Below are 22,910 nucleotides of genomic sequence, written 5' to 3' on the forward strand. Positions count from 1 at the left end.
CCAGCAATCACCACTTAATAAGATCAATATAGACCATACTTGCTGCCATACAATATGTACAAATGGGAATGGGATCATTTGGTCTACAGTAAGTCAAGGTCGACCGGTCATTTGGTTAACACAAGCATTAGGTCGACATGGTCTAGGTCGACAGTTAACAGGTCTACATGGGGTTTTTCACTGTTCTTTTACCTGAATGTTGACACAGTCGACATGGACACTGGTTAAAATGCACCGCGATCCCTCGCATGGCTCGCTATGCTTCGGGCACGGTGCCTCGCTGCGCTCCGCACGCTATTTTGTTTTCCCACCACGCCCTAGTGGATAGTAGGGCATGAAATACCGCCTGTCGGCACATGTCGTGTTGACATGGACCCCGAAACGTAGTACTGCAACCACTCGCATGGCTTGCTTCGCTCGCCAGGCTACGGGCACGGTGCCTCGCTACGCTTGGCACATTATTTTATTCTCCCACCATGCCCTAGTGGATGGTAGGGCATGAAATACCGCCTGTCGGCTCCAAAAATAAAATAAAAAAACCATGTCGACATATTGACTGTCACCCTAAACCACGTCGACCAAATGCCCAAATGCTTGTGTTGACCTATCAACCATGTTGACCTAATGCTTGTTGACCATCGTGCTGTAGACCAAATGACCATATCCCATACCAATGAACGTAGTGATTGTCTTGCAGAATAGCAATAAGGACAGTGTTTAATTTTGGATACAGACAGTTAATGGATCGATAGAGAAATTTAATGGTTACAAATTTGATGCTGCCTTCTCTAAAAGTCAGACCTGTGTACTTGTATTTCCTTCCTTTCCTCTGTTTGCTAAAATTTGTCCACTTTCCTTGTAGTGGAACCGTATCCACCAAGAAATATCACCCTTACTTACGAAGACAACAAATCCAGTGTACCCTATTTATCGGTGAAATGGATCCCGCCTCAGCAGGCCGATGTTAAAGGCTGGATGCAGCTTACGTATGAGGTGCGACTGAAAGACGAGAAGAAGCCAGAATGGGAGGTAAGCCGAAGTGTGAAATCCTAGAAATACGGCTACACTTCTAAAACCGTCCGTTTTCAGAATTAGGCCGTGTTGGACCTTTAGCGCATCTCACCCTAAGCTTCTATAACTGGGGTAGCCAACTCCAGTCCTCAAGAGCTACCAACAGTGCATGTTTTCCAGATCTCCTCACAGAATCACAAGGGAAGTAATTAGCTCCACCTGTGGATCTTTTAACAGGTGTCAGTGAATGAGTGCACCTGTGCAGCAGCTGGGTTGTCTGGAAAATGTGAACTGTCGGTAGCTCTCGAGGACTGGAGTTGGCTACCCCTGCTCTATAACTACTATTTTATTTAATCTTTGTATGTCTGCTGGATGCATAGTGACTGTATGTTCTACTTTTCGCTCTTTAGAACCATTTCGTTGAGCAGCAAACAAACTTGAAGTTATTGAATCTAATGCCTGGCGAGAACTACGTGGTACAGGTGCGGTGCAAGGCTGACATTGGGCTTTGGAGTCCGTGGAGTGAGGAGAGCTACATCCCGATCCCTGGAGGTATAGACAGAGTGCAGAGGATTTCATTGGCATTGATGTGCTTAGAATGTACTGTATGTTGCTTAATCAATACGGTTTAAAACTTATTATGGCTAGTGGTGTGCTTTTAGACACTAACTAACAATAGAACATACATTATTCACATGTATATTTTTTTATCTATTATTGCCTTTTATTAAAGCAGAAAACCATAAATGGTAAAATATAGATATTGCTAAAAAAGATGAGCAACCGCACCCTCCAGTGTAATATATTTAGGTCACCAATTAAATTATTTGGATAAAGCCATAAACTACTCTCATAGTATGTTACATATGGCGTTTTTATTGCACAAAGAACCACAAACAACTTGTAAAATAAATAACATTTATTACATTAGTTAAGATTGAGGAAAGTGCTGGAGCAGATATTCTGGATGCCCTCCGCCCGTTTTGTCACTTACGCCCAAATAATTGTGGTTGGGCTTCATCATCCCCCTTTCAGGTCCAATGTCTAGTCAGGCGCAGCAGCCCTAGCGCTAGTAGCAGATCCAATGGTGAGCCACTTTTAAAATAAGGACAACGTCCTCAGAATGCTCCATCCGCTGGTACCGTGCTGGAGGCTCAGGGAGGGGTCTGCGCCTGGAGCCGCTGGGGAATGGGGCGTGTTCGGCCTCCTCCTACTGGACGGTCGTACGCGCTCTCCGGGTTGCGTTCAGGGTGGTGCTACAGCTCCGTGGCTCCGGTGGGCAGGAGTGTGCGCTCGGGCACTAGGAGGCCTCCCCTGTAGCGGAGGCAAACTCTGATAGTGAGAGCAGTGGTTACGGAGGGAGCCCCGCTAGTCAGGATAGCAGTAGTGTACAGCGATAGTGTAGCTTCTCATCCTGGTAATGCCAGGATGAGAAGGGCGGCACCATTTTGGCGCAGCAGCCATTTTGGATGGGGATGACCCCTTAATGGAGGAAGAAGTAGGCATTCGGCAGAGTGCCAATTAAAGCTCCTACAGGGGGAGGACCTGTGGATTCCAACCCCCCCGGCGTTCTTATGCTGAGGTGGTTAGTGGGGGGTGTTGACTCTCCTTTATGGTCTTTTACTTCAGCATGCGTGGCTGTTGTGTTGGCGGTAGGGCCCTTGTTGACCGCCGGTCCAGGCAGGCAGGGGCAAGGGTCATGTTATGGCAGGGACACGTCAACGTCCATAACTCAGGCATTAGTTCCTGCGCTGACTTCTGCGCTCAGAGTTAAGGAGGTTCAACACCAGCTAATAATGATGCGGTTATGAGAAACTATGCACTTGTTGTACCCTCAGATGTTTTTGGAAGAGAAATGGAGAGAGATTCTGCAGTCGGTCCTTCTGGGGAGTCAAGACTTGCATCCCAGGGGAGACGCAATGGCGGCACCGGTGGATCCAATCAGGATTCTCAGCAGCATGGTGAGTCCTCTTCTGACCCCGAATGAGTGTGGTCTAATGGTTCTGGTAGCACTGCTACAGATCAGCATAGTTCCTCTGGACGACAGTGATAAAATGGGTATGCACAGCAGGCATAGGAAAGGAAAGCATGGTCATGCCACGTCAGATAGTTCTCTAGCTTCTACATCCTCTTAAGTCAGGCATGTCCAAACTATGGCCCTCCAGCTGTTGTGAAACTATACATCCCAGCATGCCTTGCCATAGTTTTAGCATTCCCTAATAGCAAAACTCTGGCAAGGTATGATGGGACCTGTAGTTTCACAACAGCTGGAGGGCCATAGTTTGGACATGCCTGACCTAAGTTGTCAAACTCTTTTGACATAGGAGCAAGAAAAGGAGGAGACGGGCTAGGTGGACCTCTAGTAAGGATTCATCTCCGGTTTCGGTCAAGTCTGGTTTGATGCATTGTGGAAATATCAGTTATGAGGGGGAATCATCCTAGAATCAGAGACCGAATCAGAAAGGGGCGATATGTTAATATTTTTGCCCTTACCAGCAAGGCATGTTATTTAGAGACTAGGCCGGATGAGTATATAGGTTTGGTGGGGTACCAGTACCTGATTCATGGCCTATTTACAAATTATAAAGGGTTTGCTTGGCATACCTATGATAAGGAATTTAGGTGGAAACAACACTGCAAAGAGATATGACTTCAGTAAGAAGGATGTCAAATTGTACATGGCTGTTACTCAGGCCTGTAAGCGATGTAGTCACTGGGAAGGTTTGGGGCAAGCAGTCAGGGAATAATTCCTTTAGGAATCAGGCCACACCCACTCGGGCATCGCATGGGAAGTGTTTGACCTTCAATAACGGGCTATGTACGACAGGAGCAAAGTGCCGCTTCTGGCATTCCTGTATCAGGTGTGACACAGGGCATCCCATTAAAGAGTATAACAAGACAGCTTCAGGAGCACAATTTGGAGCACAGAAACAAAACTGCGGCCCAGCATGTTGGATAAGGCCCCGTCTCCAGTGCGCTTGCAGGCCATGATGCCATGGGTAGAAAGATACCCACCTAAGACGGGTGCAGAATTTTTTGCAGGTTTTTTTGGAGGGTTTCACTTTACCGGTTTTGGGCAGTGTTAGACAAGGCCCTGTTAAAAAATGGGCGCTCTGCCCAGGAGTTTCCTTTTAGTTTTTTTAAAGAGAAAGTCTTAGTTGAGGTAAACCTGGGTAGAATGGCGGGTCCCTTTGCTGAACCTCCAAATAGTAATTTGGTTCTTTCTCCGTTGGGAGTTGTGCCTAAAAAGTAAAGGGAAATTTAGATTGATTCAGCATCTATCTTGCCGAAAGAGAAGCCTCCGTAAAAGATTCCATACCAGATGCATATTGTTGGGTTGTATATCCATCTTTTGATGAGGCTTTGGGTATGGTTCGGGGATTCAGACCAGGGGCACTTGTGGTTGATTGCTATTGAACCCGATTTTAGGTTACTTCCGCTGCATCTGTCTGCTTTTCGTTTTATGGGTTTTCAAACTAGACAATGGTTTCTATGTAGATGGGTGTCTTCCCATGGGATGTTCTATCTCGTGTGCTTATTTTGAGCACTTCTCTGCAATGGTGTTTGTAGGATGTGTCTGGAGAGTTCAGAATAGCGCATTACCTTGATGACTTTTTGCTAGTAGCTCCTTCTGGGTCCACTTAATCAAGTGTGGCTCCTTATTGATTAAATCATTAGAGCTTTTAGATAGCTTTGGGGTTCCGATCGCTAAAGACAAAACCGTTATATATTTTTGTATTGAGATTGACTGTCTCAGGCTATTGCAGGTTGCCGGCGGATAAGATGGCTCGTCTACATGACAAAAATCCTGTATGCGCTGGAGTCCGGCAAGCTGACTCTTGGGCAAGCCCAATCACTTTTGGGCTTGTTTAATTTTGCCTGCAAGGTTATCCCTATGGGGAGAATTTTTTTTGCATAAAAATGGCGAGTGTCAAGGTGGGGATTAAAAAGCCCCATCTTTCTGTGCCTGTCCCGGGAAATCGCAGGGATCTGTTGATATGGGATTCCTTTTTATCCCAGTTCAATGGAGTTGGTATATGGAAGGCAATGGCCACTTCAAAGTTGAATACTGACGCAGCAAGCTCCACAGGTTTTGGGGCCTTGTTTGCCGGTAGATGGTGTGCAGAGAAGTGGCCTGCAGACTGGGTTAGCGACGGGCTGGTTGGAAATATGCTTCTATTGGATATATTTTCATCATGGCGGCGTTGGAACTGTGGGGCGAGATGCTTCGCAACCACAAAGTCCTTTTTTTGGTGCGATAACCTAGGCGTGGTCTATGCTTTGAATAGAAAGAAGTCCACATATTATACTGTCATGCTTGGTGAACAATATAACGTTGCAAGCCAAGCACGTTCCCGGCATTTGTCAAAGAATATGAATGATAACTCACAAACTGTTCTTTCACTCCTGGTTAGTGGTTGGGTGAAGCCATTTATTGTCAAACAACTGTTTACTCTTTTTAAATCCTAATGACAAGTTATTACAGTTGTGATTGAGGGCATCACCGGTCCAGGTGGGCCCTTAAGCCATTTTATTTGACCTATTGCCTCAAGTCCTGATAGGACGGGTAGGTGGCCCTATTTTTGTGTTAGATGTTATTTTCCCTGCAAGGGAAGGGCGGTGAGCAATCCTTTGCTTTAATAATCACATAGGTTAGTGGATATGCAATTATTAATAATGCGAATGTCGGCAATGTGCGGCCGGGGTTTTTAGAGAATCCCGCCTAATGTATTTCAGACACAAGTAGCCAACCGGTTTTGCAATTAAGGTTCAAGCAAATTCTAAAAGACTTTTTGCTTCGGACTTTGAAAGCCATGTAACCTATAGTAACTGGTGTTCTGGGAGATGTCCGTGAAATGCATATAAGCATCCTCCTTCTGTACATTGTGCAGTACCCCCTAATATCTATCTAATAGGAAGGAACATTTCTTTTTTAAGACTTGAATCCCCTATTGCCAGTGTAACCTCATTTCCCTATCCTTTCCTACAGGACAGTCCCCACCAGGAAAGCCGGAAGTGACCAAGTGCCGATCCTATGAGCAGGAGACCTTCACTTGCTGGTGGGAACCAGGATCTGATGGGGGGCTTCCAACCAACTACTCTCTGATCTATTGGACAGAAAAGTAAGCTATGTGTATCTCTAGGTTATAGCCTGCGTTCTCTTGTTCCTTTGACCTGTTCTGAGATGGTGTGACTGAGAAACGGCCGGACACCTTTGCACACACAAACATGCAGCAGTTTGTAAATGGCTCTGCCACTTATGGGTATATTCAATTCCGTGGGCAGGGCTTGCTGTCACTGCTCGCCCTGTCATTATTCAACTGTCCCCCCTCATACGCCGATTCCAAAAGGAGCGAGGGGGAATTGGTGTATGCGGCTGCAGAAGCAGCAAAATCCGCAGCTAAATGCAGCAGGTTCGCTGCATTAGACGCGGGTCTCACTGTTTGGGGGAATCCTTGCCGTCCTTTGTCAGCGAGGATTCCCACAGAGCTTTGAATAGGGTGAGCGGCCGGCGAGGGGGTTAAACTAGCTGTTTAACCCCCGTCGCCGGACGCGGCGTGCGGCATTGAATACTGACCTTCGTCTATACAGTATCTAGGCAATTTGTGCTGCTTAAATGGCAACTGACTTTTCCGCATCATCGGATCTACATATAATATGATCGAAGTGGCTTCTGCAAGTGTCTTTGTCTTAAGTGTTTCTGTTTTATTCCAGGAATAAAACACACACGGAGTGTCCGGACTATCAAACCTCTGGTCCCAATTCCTGCTACTTTGATAAGGCTCATACTTCCATGTGGATCTTCTATTATGCCTATGTGAAGGCAACCAATGCGCTTGGGACAAATGAGTCTGAGACCTTTCCGTTTGAGATCGGTCACATAGGTAAGATTTGATTTTATTTAAATTATTCAGAATTATATAATCTGTGCCCTGGAGAGGCTGGGGAGACTTTTCAGACTTCTGTTTGGTCATTGAAACTAAGACGAGACTTTAAAAATAATTTCAATTTATTTTTGTTAAATCGAAGGTGATCTATTTAATAGAGCCAGTAGCCTTTTGGTGCAGCTGGGAGAGTACATACAGTATGAGGTCTCTGTGCGATGGCCCCACTGTGGTAGCCCCAGTTTTATACCTATACCGATGCTGCACGTTCTAGGTTGCTGGGGATAGAGTTACAACAAGAGACTAAAAGTTACGTTAAGAATGGTGGCTGCCATTCTTCAACAAAATTCCTGGTGCTTAATCATTTTCAATCTTCCTTTTTAAGGTCCATACACACTGGGCGACTTTGCCCAGCGTGTATGGACAATGATGGGGAAAAATCGCTGCACTGTAAATCACTTGGCGCATACACGCTGAAAGATTTTTGCCCTTCTGAATGATTTTTCAGGGGGCGGACAACGTTCTACAGCCGGTGATGATGCCGGAGCTCTCATCCCTGCTCTCGTACACACTGGACAGCTCTGAGCTGAAAGCCACTCAAAATACAAAACTGAGCCCAATCTGAATGGGCCTATACTCAAAATGAAATACAGTTAAAATCCCATTTTCTGTAATTACAACGCGTTTCTTCAGCCAGCAATCACCGCTTCATAAGAGCGATATAGACCATTATGGCTGCCATACATAAAATACAAATGAACATAGTGCTGGTCTTGCAGAATAGCAATAAGGACAGTGTTTAATTTTAGATACAGACTGTTAATGGATCGATAGAGAAATCTGGGAGTTACAAATTTGATGCCGCCTTCTGTAAAAGTCAGACCTGTGTACTTGTATTTCCTTACTTTCCTTTTTTTGCTAAAATTAGTCCATTTTCCTTTGTAGTGGAACCGTATCCACCAAGAAATATCACCCTTACTTACGAGGGCAACAAATCCAGTTTACCCTATTTATTGGTGAAATGGATCCCGCCTCAGAAGGCCGATGTTAAAATAGGCTGGGTGACGCTAAAGTATGAGGTGCGAATGAAGGACGAGAAGAAGCAGGAATGGGAGGTAAGCCGAATTCTGGGATGCTTGCATGTGGCAGCGACCACCGCTGTCCAGGGAACATCATGGCCGAGGCACTTGTATCTGGCTTGCAACCTCAAAACCACAGTCTCATCATTGGGACACATCCGGGTCTATGTTCCCTGAATTCCCCCACCACCACCAATGATATCACATGAATCAAACATTAACTCAGTAGTTGACCTATATTTGAATTTGGTTCTAGAGCCAGGGGTGGCCAAACCTGTCCTCAAGATCTACCAACAGTGCATGTTTTCCAGGCAACCTGTGGATCTATAGTAGGAATGAATGCAGCAGGTTTGAAAATGTGACAGTTATTAATGACTACCAGATAGGTAACCTGGAAAACGTGGACCGTTTGTAGATCTCGAGGACCGGTTTGGCCACCCCTGTTCTAGACAAGAACAACGGGAATTTTTTATTCAAGTTTCACAATTTCAATGTTTTATTTTTGCCATCTTTTTAATTTCCATGATATTGTCTATATTATTATTATTATTATTATTATATATATATATATATATATATATATATATATATATATATATATATATATATATATATATATATATATATATATATATATATATATATATATATATATATATATCTATATATATATATATATATATAAAATTTTTTTTTTTTTTTTTTTTTAAAGAAATTCTTAAGCCATTAGAGGGCTGATGTGCAGAGAGTTTATGGACGGGATGTATCAAGCATTGCAAGATGCCACCAATAACATGCATAGCAGAATTTAGTAATTCATATGCAGGTACATTTGCAATCAAAATGGCAAATGAAGATCTATGTAAAGAGAAGGCTTTGGGGTTTTTAACCCAAGCCATGTGCGAGCAGCGGGGGTGACTGCTACAGGAATAATGTTGAAAGAGTTACATGGTCGTCTGTTAGTTAGGCAATGTCTTCTATCGAGGTCAAGCCAACGAACGTTTCGCTTTCTGGAGCTTTGCACATAATGGAAATACGGTTACACTTCTGAAACTGTTTTCAGAATTAGGCCATGTGTACCTTTTTAATCTCACCTTGAGCTTCTATAACAATGAGAACTATTTTATTGGACACTGAGCTTTTAATTTTGTGCATAGGAATATGTGAACATGTGTTTTTCTGTTATATTGTTTTGATAAGGAAGTTTCTGTGGTCGTTACAAGCTCTGCAATCTGTTTACTGACGTGATAGAGAATGTAGACTGCAATGTGAGGTGCGTTCCTGTGGGCCTCGCATTGCAGATATGACTGACCACCATGAATATTTGTCGCAGCCTGTAGCCACCTACGAGGATCGCATACAATATATTGTCTGGAAAAGGACCACATACTGGGGGTTATTCAGATTCATTCGGAAAGGCACAAACCCTCTCTAATGGACAAAACCATATGCACTGCAGGTGGGGCAGATGTAACATGTGCAGGGAGAGTTAGATTTGGGTGTTTATTGTTTCTGTGCAGGGCAAATACTGGCTGCTTTATTTTTACACTGCTTTATATATCTATCTATATCAGTTTGAAGTACACACACACACAAATCTAACTCTCTGCACATGTTGCATCAGCCCCACCTGCAGTGCATATGGTTTTGCCCATTAGAGAGTGATTGTGCCTTTCCGAGTAAATCAGATTAACCCCCACTATGTATCGTATGCTATCCTGTCCCGCGGGAGTTGGCGGGGTATCGCATGCAAGGTACCACATGCGATGCCCCACCCTAGTGTATAGCAACATCTTTTGCATGTCTTCTGGATGCATAGTGACTGTATGTTCTACTTCTCACTCCTTAGAACCATTTAGTTGAGCAGCATACAAACTTGAAGTTGTTCAACCCAACGCCTGGTGAGAACTACGTGGTACAGGTGCGGTGCAAGGCGGACATTGGGCTTTGGAGTCAGTGGAGTGAGGAGAGCTACATCCCGATCCCTGGAGGTATAAACAGGGTGCAGAGTATTTCATTGTACATTTATCAGAATCAGAATCAACTTTATTGGCCATGTATGCTTGCGCACACTAGGATTTTTTTGTGGATTACAGTGCAGCATCAAGCAGGGATGAAGGGGGGGAGGACATTACATACGCTACATTAAGACATTACATACTGGGGGCACATGTCCGCCGAGCTGTGCAGCGCCTAGGCAGCCATCAGCGGCGCCACTGGTCGTTGCAGCAGCTAGGTGGGTAACAATATGAGCAGGAGCAGTACAGTTATCACACAGGGAACACATACTCCCCAAGCTGCACAGCGCCTAGGCAGCCATCAGCGGCGCCAGTGGTCGCTGCAGCAGAGAGGTAGGTAAAAATATAAGCAGGGACAGTACAGTTATCACATGGGAACACATAGCCGCCGAGCTGCACAGCGCCTAGGCAGCCATCGGCGGCGCCAGTGGTCGCTGCAGCAGCGAGGTAGGTGACAAGATCTGCTTAGAATGTACTGTATGTTGCTTAATCAATACGGTTTAGAATTTGATTATGGCTAGTGTTGTGCTTTTAGACACTAACAATAGAGCACCCATCACATACATATATTTATTTTATTTTTTTTGCCTTTTGTTAAAGCAGAAAACCATAAATCGTAAAAAAATTCTCTCTCTGTGTCTCTCGATGGTGTGCACACAGCTGCAGGCGCACACTTTCATATTGGTGGTATGCCTGGAAATTTTTCCCGGACGTCCCTCTGCGGCAGCGCAGCTGAGCCCGGAAAATTTCCGGCCATACCACTGAAGCGGTTAATGATGGCTTCAATTAAAAAAAAAATTAAACCGTAATGCTCAATTTTTGCATTTACTTTAAAGAATTTTTTTTTATTGGCTAGCTGATGGTTACATAGGGGCCAATTTTATTAAGTGATAAAACCCATGTATGATAAATGGTGCTTCAGCCAATCTGCTAACTGTCATTTTTCAAACCCAAGGCGGTTTGGGAGCTGTTTAGTTATCTATGTCCAAGCGTTATGTGGTAACTGACCTATTGTCACTCTCTTTAACCAGATGTGAAGAAAAGAGATCTGACTCTCTGGATATCCATTGCTGTTCTATCAGTCATTATTTGTTTGACTATGATTTGGACAATGTCATTAAAAGGTTGCAGGTAGGTACCTCCCATTGTGTCACAGTGCCGTTATTGTCCTGTATGAGCTTGTCACTAAACTAAGGGCGAGATGTGGTGGTGATAAAATCGAGAGTGATAAACAGCCAGCCAATCGGTTCCTAAGTTCGGAGCTAATTGGCTGGCTGTTTATCATACTCGATTTTATCACCTTGATACATCTGCCCCACAATGTTGATGTTTTGCATCAATGGATACATGGTACAGTAACACTTTTGCCTCACAGGACTGGACATGTTAGCCTATAATATAGGATGAGAGAATAAATCCAGTTTAATAGTTCTGGTGGGATAGTCATAATAAACACTGCTCCTGACCTCTGTGGGGGAACTTCAAGAGTTTGCACACCGGCGGGCACTAGATGGGGGGGGGGGGGGGACAAAGCCATTCAAGTGCCGCTGCACTGACATTACGTTGTGTTGGTCCGTCGATGGTCTGGTAACTACCGGTAGTGGTGGTATAAGCACTCCATGGTAATATATACTATATATTTGTGTAGAAATTGTATATCTGAGATTTTGTCACCATTTTAGTAAAATATCTTGTTTGTGCCTTTCTCCAGTTGGGTATCCTGTATTTGTCCTCCTGTTCCTGGACCAAAAATTATGGGATTTGATACCCAGCTTCTTAAGGTAACTCATAATTTTTTTATTTATTTTTTCTGACCTGTCCTGATTTTTTATTTACGGTTTCGAAGACGGATTATGTTACATTTGCAGAATTGTGATTCTTTGCTTTGGTATAGTTTTATTACTATACTTTGATCTATTTTGTGTTCTTGTCAAATACTGAAATAAACCTTTTTTATGGGCCTTATTGAAAGGGAATCCAACATTGGGGTTCTATACCTGAATTGGAAGCAATGGAGTTGATGCATCCCACCTTCTTAAGAGTGGAGAATATATCCATAGAATCCAATCACTTTTTGTACTTCCATAATTCTAAAAACTGTAACTTTATAAAAGCGATCTAGAAGCTGGTTGGTTTCTCGCAACTCCTGCACCCTATAGGAGTGTTGATACATTTAATATTTAGGGGGGAATTCAATTAGCAGTGGTAAATTTGACATGGCTAATTGAGCCTCGGCGGTGGGGGCGGGGGAATTAAATTATCCTGACTGCTGCAATTATCAGGGATTTTGTCTCGCCTGCCCGGAAGCAGGTATTTTTCACGGTAACATTCCTCGCCTAACCGTCTTTCATTTCCCCCAACTGTTCCAATTTTTATGGGACTGTCCTGATCATAAACATTTTGGTGCAATAATACATTGTCAGAGCAGAGCATTTCTAATCTTTAGAACAGGGTGTGAGATTATACTGTATATTCACATTGTTTGCTTTGAAATAGATCCATAAAAGCCCACATCCACCTGTATCCTGTTCCATTTCAAATGTTAATCATAAGAGACTGGAACAAACCCCCATTTTTTATTTTTTTGAATGGCTGTCCACACTGATTGGTGGATGGCTGGAGCTACCCACCAATCAGCATACTGAAAGCTAATTACCGTTTGGCTGAGAGGCAGATAGAGAATGCTGGATACTGATTGGTGAATAGCTTTAACCAGCTGGAAGAGCATGCTGCCTGGTTATTTTGATTGCGTAAAATTCGCAATCAGAGCAACCAGGAAGCATTCTCTTGTGCCTCCCGAGAAGTTTAGGCGGCATGTGCCCGCAACCCAACCCATCCCACCTTGAAGGCCCCTAGAATTGGGGAGCACTTGGGCGGTGGACCATTGAGCCCATACGTTAACATGGCCCTGGAGTAACCAGTCTAAAAGGCCATGGTAGTGTTCCAGAGGTTTGATTTCTGCGGTGCTCTCTTCTTGGCGTCATCGCTAAATAGAGAGAATCAAAGAGACACACAGGAAGACAATGTATCAAGTCATGGAGAGATATAAAGTGGCATTGTAGACCAAAGCAATCCATCATCTTTGTCATTTCATAGTATGTGCCAGATGAATGCGTTATAGGCTTTTTGCATTATCCCCATAGTATAAAGATGCCATTGGGCACAAAACCTTACATAGACACTGTATTAAGTGATTTTCATGTATTTCACCCTTTTTATTCTATTTTTTTGTCAGAGTGGAAAATCTGAAGACTTTTTGAGCGCTCTGGGTTGCCAGGGATTTCCTCCCACCTCAGACCGTGAAGATCTTCTGGTGGCGTTCTTAGAGGTGGATGACAGTAAGGAGCACTTAATACCTACTCCAGAAAGAGAACTGCAAAGCCAGCCGGCAAAAGTCCCCCCTGTGGAAACGGATAATGACTCTGGCCATGGGAGTTGCGACAGTCCCTTTGCTCCCTCCGAAGGGAGTAAAGACCAAAAAGCCCTTTCACAGGGTTTTGAAAATGTAGGGAACGGTGGTCATGATCATCCTCAAACTAAATGTCCTTGGCCACTCAAAAACGAAGGAATGGCTACCACATTTTCAAATTTTGGTGACCAGTCTTATATTTGGTCTGATGGCAGAGCATCTGGTAATCCATCTCCAAAGTCATCCTACCATAATATTACTGATGTATGTAAGATGGCTCTTGGCGCCATGAGTGCTAATGTATCGGCATTTTTAATGCCAAATGAAGAAAAGAGCCAGCCAAGATATTTTCGAACTGTAGAGAACATTGAAGAGGGGAACCTAAACAGACAGAGTGACTTGGGAGATTTGCATTCCAAAGGCGTTGACATTGAAGCGCTACACTTGTTGCTTAATAAGAAGACTTCTTTCTTGCCTTCTCGAACAATGGATTATGTGGAAGTCCATAAAGTTAACCAAAATAATGCACTTGCATTATTACCAAAACACAAAGAAAATGATGTCAGAACGGACCAATATTCAGTACTTGTTCCAAACCGGGAATATTCAAAAGTGGAAAGGGTGGAGGGTGACAATGTTTTAGTTTTAATGCAAAATTTAGAAGCTCAAGTGAGCCCTGTGAGCAGTGATGCCATGAAGGCGTTCTTTCAAAAGCCTCAGCAAAACCCAGCTGAAAAGCTTGTGGGATTCAACCAGCTCGTTCGAAATGTAGGTGAACTTCAGACTGCTGGTATGGGTTATATGGATCCCTCAAGTTTTTTTCCCTGATCCCGTTTATAGGGTGTTGGTCTCTAGCCTACGGTGGAGGCAGCCATTTTGAGGTCCAAACCCAATACTTAACCAAGCCATTCACTGGGATTTCGCTGATTCACATTTTTATACTTCATGGTCCAGTAGTGTCCTTTGAATGTAGTGACTTGATTATCGTAGGTATTGATTCAAAATGGCTGCCCCCTGGCAGTATGTAAATAGTTGGGTTTGTTTTTTTTGTTTGTTTGTTTTCTTTGCATGGTTGAATTATCAGGTAACATTGCACAGTACAAAAAATCCAGGTTTCAATGTGTAGAAATTGTTACAATGTTTTGCCTGCTTAAACAATCAAGTTTATATTCCCTTTAGTCAAATTTACTTTAAATGAGTTTATTCTAATTTTATGTCTTTTTTTTGTTTGTTTTTTTTTGTTTTTTTTATATAACTACCTTGTACTTTTGTCACTTTATCAGAATACACACTAAAAGGCTTTCTTGCATTACCCAGAGCAGCTGCAGCAATTCGGATTTTTGCTTTCCTTAATCTCACTACTTGCCACTGTTGAAAGGTCTTGCCTGATTGGTTGATGTAGTTCTGGGATTTATCACATGACTGTAGCACTTGCTTGTTCATTTGAAATGAGCCATTAATGGAAAACAAAACTTCTAAAAGGGGATTGTTGCAGCCACTTAAAAGAAACGTTTGATAATGTGATGCAGAGTCCTACAATATGGAAATATAGCTATTTTACTTCACGTGCAGTAGTGTTTGGTTGCTTCTGGGTTTTTACGTCTTTAGGATGCATAAACTGACTTAGAATTGTACACATACATTTTTTTTCCATTTTATTTACCGTTATAGTTGCCCTGCCATTATTGGGGGTCAGTAGAAGTAATGCTTACCAGTGTCAGATCTTCCCAGTGGGCATTGCTGTAGTTCAGTTACTGCGGAGGGATCTTCCCAGATCCCTCTTCGTGTTGCCGGACTTCCTTTCCATGGGAAGGAGCAGTGCTCTGGGAATTGGCGCCATCTGAAGATGGAGTTGATTCTCGCAAGGAAACTCTGAATATTATGTGGCTGCTAATTATGAGTGGGCCCGTTACAAAAAAATGCGGTAGCCTTTACGCGTATTAATGGCACATTGGTGATGAATAAGCCCCATAATCTACTTCTAGTTTCGAGATTTAAGTAACTGTTGACCAAAAGGAAGTCCTTTTTGGCTCTATTGTCCTAGCACTTGTAGTGTCGCAACCGCTTGAAAGCCACAATTTATGTAATACTGCTGCTATAGCTGTATACCCAGCAATTGCGTTCTCCATAGTCAAATTTTGAAACACTGACCTCTTCTGGCAGTAAGAAGGTACTGCAATGATCTTTGTGGGGAATTTTTGGTTTTGTTTTCAAGAACTCAGGAGAACATTCAGGACCCTTATTTCACAAATAGAACTCAGGAGTCTGTTGTAGGTAGAAAATATATACTGCGCTCAACCCCTATACGCATTTACAAAAATTGGGGGTTTTAGATGTGAATATAATTTTTTTTTTTCCTTTTTTCTCTCCACACAGATTATAAATCAGGTCTTATCTATAACTGTTGCCAAAAATAATTCCACCTCAGCCTTACTGTAAATAGCAGACACTGCTCCATTAATACCAACATGAACTTCACTGTAGATTTTAAGATCAAAAAAATATATATATATATTTTTTACTTTACTGATAATACACAATATATGAAAAATCTTTTAAGGCTTAAAGATGCTGGAAAAGCTTCAGAAATCCTTTAATATATTAGAAAAATATTATATGTTTTTGTTAGTCAAGGTGCTTTTAGTCCTTTTTCGTCAACACGCTCCTCTATTCCCTCAGAAAACCACAATGGTGGATTTGTCCGGTACATCGCTGTCTAATTAAGGACCTGAGGAATAAGGCACCCTTGTATTAAATTATTGTGCAATAGTCTATGGCACTTTCCGAGTTAGTTAAATATCTCAAGGAAGTCCTCAAGTTTAAGAATGTAACTGGCTCTTCGTTGTATTCCCAGATGGCCGAGACGGCTGTTATGTGGTACTACAACATCTGTGGCCTGCAAGGTGCAGCTACAGGCACAATTCCTGGAAAGTTTTTAAAGCTGCAATATTTTTGAAAGGCAAAAGGTCGTTTTTCATGAGATTTTTTTTTTCTGCTGCTTTAAAAACAGGTTAACTCGTGAGAATCATGACAATGCTTGTCTTGCAGGCTATTGTGGAAGGCCCTTGAGTGTTATACGTTGGTAAATACAATACACTAAATGCATGAGACCTCTTCTATTTAATGTTCAAGAAAGCCTGCTAGTTTTTTGTTTCATGTACTTAGATTTCTACCACTGCCAAGATTATGGGGTTCTGCTAGCAAGGATACGGGTGAAGGTAAAGAAGCTTTTTTTGTAGGATGGCTGATTGCTACAAAAATGGTGTGTGTGTGTGTGTACAGATGTAGGCACGGCCACCTCTTTGCCATGCCAATTGCCACGTGCAGCACATGTGGGGATTGGTTTGATCCAGATTCCCCTCTTCTTCTTTTTTTTTTTTTTTATGTGGGACTTAGTATATTTATGGTACACATTTAATCTGTTTAACTTTCTACAGGTAGTTTTTGCTCGTCCCATTACTGCATTATGCTACAAATTTAGCATTTATCTAAATTTGCCAAACCTCAAACTGAAAATGTATTTAGAGAAGTAATAATGTATAGCGTTTGGTTTGGATGCTGTCCTGTTACACTCGATGCTGTTTTGGTGGATCAAAACTGACAGATTTCGCGAGTAATGACCAATATCTGGGCAGGTATCATCCTTTTAGCACCCATCTTTATCGCCCGAAAATGGAGTGAGGGTAGGGCAAAAACACATGGGATCGGGAATAAGTAGCACTTAACTGGGGGGGGGGTGAATGATACCTGATAACAGCGAGTATCAGGGGGGGGGGGAGAGAGGACATTGCTCATAGGATTGCCCCCGTTGTGTTAACCACATGGAAGTAGATAAGTTACTTATTTCGGTATTCTCCATAGTTTAAATTGGCCACGTTACGGACACTTCAATTTACGGCACATAGTTTAATGCGGTGGTTCTCAAACTCAGTCCTCAGGACCCCACACCGTTCACATTTTCCAGGTCACCCGAAAGGTGCACTCATTACTGACTGACACATTATAAAAGATCCACAGGTGGAGACCTGCAAAACATGCACTGTGTCCTGAGGACCGACTTTGAGAACCTGTGGTTTCATGTATTCAAGTGACCTTTTTTTGTACTTAATCAGATCGCTTATTCAGTATATTCTGTCTAATGTGTTAATATTCTAGACGTCCTGAATTTAACGATCTAATAATGTTCTGATTGGAGCAGCCAGAATGTACACTACAATTGCCTTTTTGGATGAGGAATACGCTTGTCAAAAATATAAAAAGTTTGTCGACATTTTTATTTTTTTTTATAATTTTTGGGGTGGACAGTCCTACATGAATTATTTAGCAGTGCTCCCAACAGTTACCAGTAAATGCATATGACCCCAGTATCATTTAAGACTAGGGTGACCAACTCATCCCTTTAATCCGAGACACATATTAATTACACAGGTTCTGTGGCAGTTTAAATCCAAGTGAAATGGAGTCTTGAGGTGTGGCAGTTTAAAACCAGGTGAAAGCCTGCCACGGAACCTGTGTAATTAATATGTGTCCCTGATTAAAGAAATGAGTTGGTCACCCTATTTAGGACTTATCTTGGATAATGGGTTTTTAAATATTGTTGTTTATAACTTGGTATCTTGCCTAGAACACCATGTTACTCAGTGCTTTATACAGAATGCTTTATCCAATAGTTTACAATCTACACTCTACAACAATGGTTCCCAACCCTGGTCCTCAAGTACCCCCAACAGTGCACGTTTTCCAGGTCACCCGGCAGGTGCACTCATTATTCAGACACATTTGAAAAGATCACAGGTGGAGCTAATTATCTCACCTGTGATTCTGTGTGGAGACCTGCAAAACGTGCACTGTTGGGGGTCCTTGAGGACCAGGGTTGGGAACCACTGCTCCACACCATCCAACACAGATTGTTTTTGTTTTTTCAATCTGAAGCCAATTTACCAAACTGGGCATATTGAAAAATTTAGGTGGTGGTAAAATAGAGTAGTGGTTCCCAAACTTATTGCCGTAGGGCACCTGCCAGGGTGAAGTGGGTTGGTGGGACTAAGCCATTTGTACTCGGTGGGATAGGCAACGCCGCTCTGTAGAGATAAATGTTTTCAGTGGTAGAAAGCTATTTCAGGGGTCTACATTTTACTACAGTCACCTTCCGTTTATGCTCTTGCTTCTGTACACAGACATTTGCCTCTCGTGCCTCAAAGTGATATATTTTATTATAGATGCTCTATGGAGGAATATTTAATATATTGTATATCTTCTGCTGTCTACAGGAAATTAATCAGAGCTTTATGTTGGCCTCCTGGGCACTACTATAGATTTTTATTATTACTTTTACTTCTGTTTAGGATTCCAGGGGTGGAAAACTTGCAGTCATCTGTTGGTTCTAAATGTAATGTAAAACGCACTAGTTTTAACGATAATACTGAATGCTACTTTACCTCCGGTCCTACAGTGTGGTGTTGCGGTGCTCTGACCCGGTCTTAAGGTGGCCATACACACGCAAATTTATCTGCAGATCTGTCTGGTTGGAGCAAAAACATGGTTATGGATGAGAACAAATGACAGTTGACCATTTGCTTGGAAATGCTGGAAAACTGCCAAACTGTCACTCATCCATAACCATGTTTTTGTTCCAACCAGCCAGATCTGAAGATAAATCTTACTAGTGTATGGGCACCTTTAGTAAGGTTGCAAATGTAGTTACTGCTGCGGTAACTCGAGGCGTTTTTTTTATCAATGTGGAGGCCTTCAGCCCCGAACACATTGGGGCGACTTCCGCCTCATACTGATTAATGTAGTCTAGCACAGTGGTTCTCTAACTCGGTCCTCAAGGACCCCCGACAGTGCACTTTTTCCCAGGTCACCTGGCAGGTAGAGTTAATTATTTCACCTGTGATTCTGTGTGGAAACCTGAAAATGTGAACTGTTTGGGGTATTTAAGGACTGAGGTTGAGAACGGCTAGTTTCGCAAACATCGCTGACACATGTGATGCACCAGCGATTGTGTTGAGCGATCTGTGCTGCCCAGTGTTCTCTAGTGAGAACACTAGTGATCTGATTCGAATTTGAATGCAAGTAGTCAAGATCTAGTCAGGCCATGGCGACGCAATGGACCGCGCATCGCCGTCATCGGGGGACATGCACACTGAGCGATCCATGCTAAATTTCTGAACGATCTGGTCAGATCGCTTAGAAATTTGGCTGAAATTGCCCCGTATGTGTGAGCCTTAAGAGTAGGGTCATCTACAACCCCATAGCCTCTCTTCAGTCCAGAAGAGCACATTGCTGGAATGAAGGAATTGCGGAGTGACTCACCCATGGTACGCAGCGTCTAGTGTACCTATTAAACACCATTGAAAAGTTATTTCTCTGTTTTTATATGGAAAGGGTTGTCCATGTTTCTAAATGTGTTACGGTATATCTACATATCAGCCACCCCTACACCATAAAGTACAAAAAGTTTCTCACTTACAGTAACTATTACAAAAGGATACATTAAAAAATTTCCACGGCAGACTTCTCAGATCGTCCAGCTCCGACCAAATGGAGTGTTCTCTAGAACAATGGTTCCCATGAACAAAATGGAACCCAAACACTGGCATAGAGCAGCGGGTTTTATAAAACGGTCTTGCAATCACTAGAACCATTCGGTCTAACTCTTATAGCTATGCTGTAAAATAAAAGTACGTTGGAATAGAATGTATAATTCTTTGAATATATAACACTAGCCCTTCGACGGTGTCCCTTTTCTAAATACAAGGCGTAGAACTCTAAAGTTAATCTTTATTACATGTATTCTATATGGTGAGTGTTTAGTATTACTGTAGGTTTCAGTTTGTGAAATGAAGCGACTTATACTGTATGAGTTGAATCTAATGTTCAGTTGTGTTTTGCCTCCCCGGAACATGTTACATTCCATTCTAGAACACCTCTTGCTGTAAGTCAGGTGACTCAAGCCAGATTTATTTTGTTCACAGGATATATAGATCTTATTATAGTGTCAAAATCCAGTCATAAAGAAATCAAGTTTTGGGTGGATACCACACGTGGATTCTTATTACGATCTGCTTAGTATGGTTCATGGTTTGCTTATTTGAACTGTGCACTTTTTTGACTTCCATATACTGTGATGTTGAAGCAGGGATGATGTAAACATGCATAGTTTAATATTGCAGGGATTTTTTTTTTTTTTTTACTCCTGAGTGCTTTTGTTTTTATTGGTTCCATTTACTGTAACCTCTAACGAACAATCCTAATTCTGGTTTTCACATTTGATCATTGTGTAAGGCACTGATGGCTAACCTTGACACTCCGGCTGTTGTTGAACTACACATCTCAGCATGCCCTGCATCAGTTTTACTATTTGGCCATGCTAAACTGATGCAGGGCATGCTGGGATGTGTAGTTCAACAGCAGCTGGAGTGTCGAGGTTAGCCATCACCGGTGTAAGGTGATTATCCATCGTTCCTAGTGTTTGTGATTTTGTAGACCAACATGGTCATTCTGTAATACAGATTTGTTTGGCCAAAAATGACAATAGATTCTACTTGACGAAAGTCTGATGTGATTGGGCATATTGTTAAAGCAGCCATTTTGTGGGCTGACTGAAAACTGGAGCATAGTTTATACCTAATGAACTCCATAGCGACCAGTTACATCATTGAGGTACAATGTGATGTCCCGAAATATTAGACTTTATTTACAAATCCCTTAAACTTGCTACAGGGCCTAAATGATCTGTTTGCAACTGGAACATATCATGACCAGTTGCTAGTGGTTTTCAGCGCTTTTGTACTATATTGTTTAATAAGTCTTTTATATAAATTAATTTCGCGCACACACACACTGCTCCTGCTTTGGTCTTTTTATGTTTTATTGCTATATTTTCTTCTTTTTTTTTTTTTTTTTTTTTTAATGTTTTATTTTTAACCACATGTTAATACTTTGTACAGGAATTAAAGCTATTTAATGAAGAGTGTAAAATATAATTGTACAAAAGATAGAAATCCTCTATAGTATATCATTTTGTCAATGTTGGTTTAAAAACGATGCAGACACTTTAATGCAGTAACACAGTACGAATGTCAACTTTTTAAATTTGCTATATGAAATCTGTAAAGCTATGTGTAATATACTAAATATACAATATAAGAATATACTTTTATTTTTGAATGCTGCCAACGTTTAATATAGTTGGCAGTGGCACTTTGCATTTCATATATATATTTTATTCATACAATTAGGTCTCATCCAAAAGCATGCAAATTTGCAAACCGCAATTGTACATATATACAAATGCGTTCGTTAGGTTTTACCCTCACAGATCATTTTGATGAGACTTAATTGTGTGAGCCGTTAAAACACTGGCTAAATGGGTTTCCATTCTCCTGTTTTTTCAAAGAAAATGGTAAGATTATTCTGTTTGTAAAAAAATAAAACTATATAAAATTGATGGTTCTAGCGTCATCAGTTATTGTAAATTTGGCTCTTAGTTTCTTGTACTTCACCCAGGTGTTGTGATGGCCGCTCGATGGAACCGTACCAATGTGAAAGGGATTCAAACAATGGGCAAGATGCACAAAGCTTCAAAAGTGATAAAATGGAGAGTGAAAAACAACCAACCAGTCAGCTTCTGTCTGACCCTTTTCAAACAGTCTGTGACATGGCAGGTAGGAGCTGATTGGCTGGCTGGTTATCACTCCATTTTATCACTTTTGAAGCTTAGTGCATCTGGCCCAATAACTGGGAATAAGGCCCAGATGTATCAAGCTCCAAAAAGTGATAAACATCCAGCCACTCCCTCCTACCTGCAATTTTCAATTCAAATGTATGCATTTTTCATTTATGCACTGTATAGCTGTTGTGTGTACAGCTAACATGAGTCTAGACCACATGACCATGCTTTAATGCCAATGACCACACACCTTCTAGTATAACCACACACTTGAACCACTTCAAACTATCCCCAAAACACAAGTGTAAATAATAGCATGACTCAGACTACTCACTGGCAGCAGCGTATTGCCTTGCACAAAATATCAACACTGCTACGAAGCTTACAGGACCTGGCATCAATCCTCATGCAATGCACAATTATAATTTTCAACTAACACTCTGAAAGCCCACCCCCCCTCTTCCCTACCATTACAATGCCCTTTTGGGGGGGCAGAAGAAAGTGAATGAGATAAAGAGGATGTTGGGGAAAGAGAGAAAGGGGAAGATAAAGGGTGAGATTCTCTAAGCGAAAAATGCGGTAAAAACCCCGTTATCGGGGTTTTTACCGCATTTTGGGATGCAGTAAGCATCCCGCGGCGGGGGCATCGCCAGAAAAATCTGACAATGCCCCATAGAAGCCAATGGGCTTCTACCGCAACCCTGAGCCGCCGCCCCCCCGCATCGCCCCCTCACCTGTGTCCGGGCAGCACAGAGCTGTGCTGCCCGGACCTGTGACCTCCTCCCTGCACCTGTGACCTCCTCCCTGCACTGATCATCTTCCGGGTGCAGGGAG

At 42.3% G+C, this 22,910-nt stretch overlaps 1 protein-coding gene across 1 annotated transcript in view; it reads left to right on the top strand.

Annotated features, from left to right (window-relative positions):
• The window catches only part of PRLR (prolactin receptor), a 43,642-nt gene extending 21,788 nt beyond the window's left edge, over positions 1-21,854 (top strand). Inside the window, exons 5-14 of the mRNA XM_083154934.1 lie at positions 863-1,029; positions 1,422-1,563; positions 2,850-2,972; positions 6,002-6,134; positions 6,727-6,896; positions 7,842-8,011; positions 9,825-9,966; positions 11,025-11,124; positions 11,705-11,774; positions 13,229-21,854. Coding sequence (XP_083011060.1) covers positions 863-1,029; positions 1,422-1,563; positions 2,850-2,972; positions 6,002-6,134; positions 6,727-6,896; positions 7,842-8,011; positions 9,825-9,966; positions 11,025-11,124; positions 11,705-11,774; positions 13,229-14,230 — 2,219 coding nt within the window. The 3' untranslated portion in view covers positions 14,231-21,854. The remainder of the gene's footprint in view (positions 1-862; positions 1,030-1,421; positions 1,564-2,849; positions 2,973-6,001; positions 6,135-6,726; positions 6,897-7,841; positions 8,012-9,824; positions 9,967-11,024; positions 11,125-11,704; positions 11,775-13,228) is intronic.
• Positions 21,855-22,910: the final 1,056 nt, after the last annotated feature.

The sequence above is a fragment of the Crinia signifera genome, chromosome 1 (assembly GCF_055691185.1).
Source record: "Crinia signifera chromosome 1, ASM5569118v1, whole genome shotgun sequence".
In the NCBI taxonomy this organism is placed as follows: domain Eukaryota; kingdom Metazoa; phylum Chordata; class Amphibia; order Anura; family Myobatrachidae; genus Crinia; species Crinia signifera.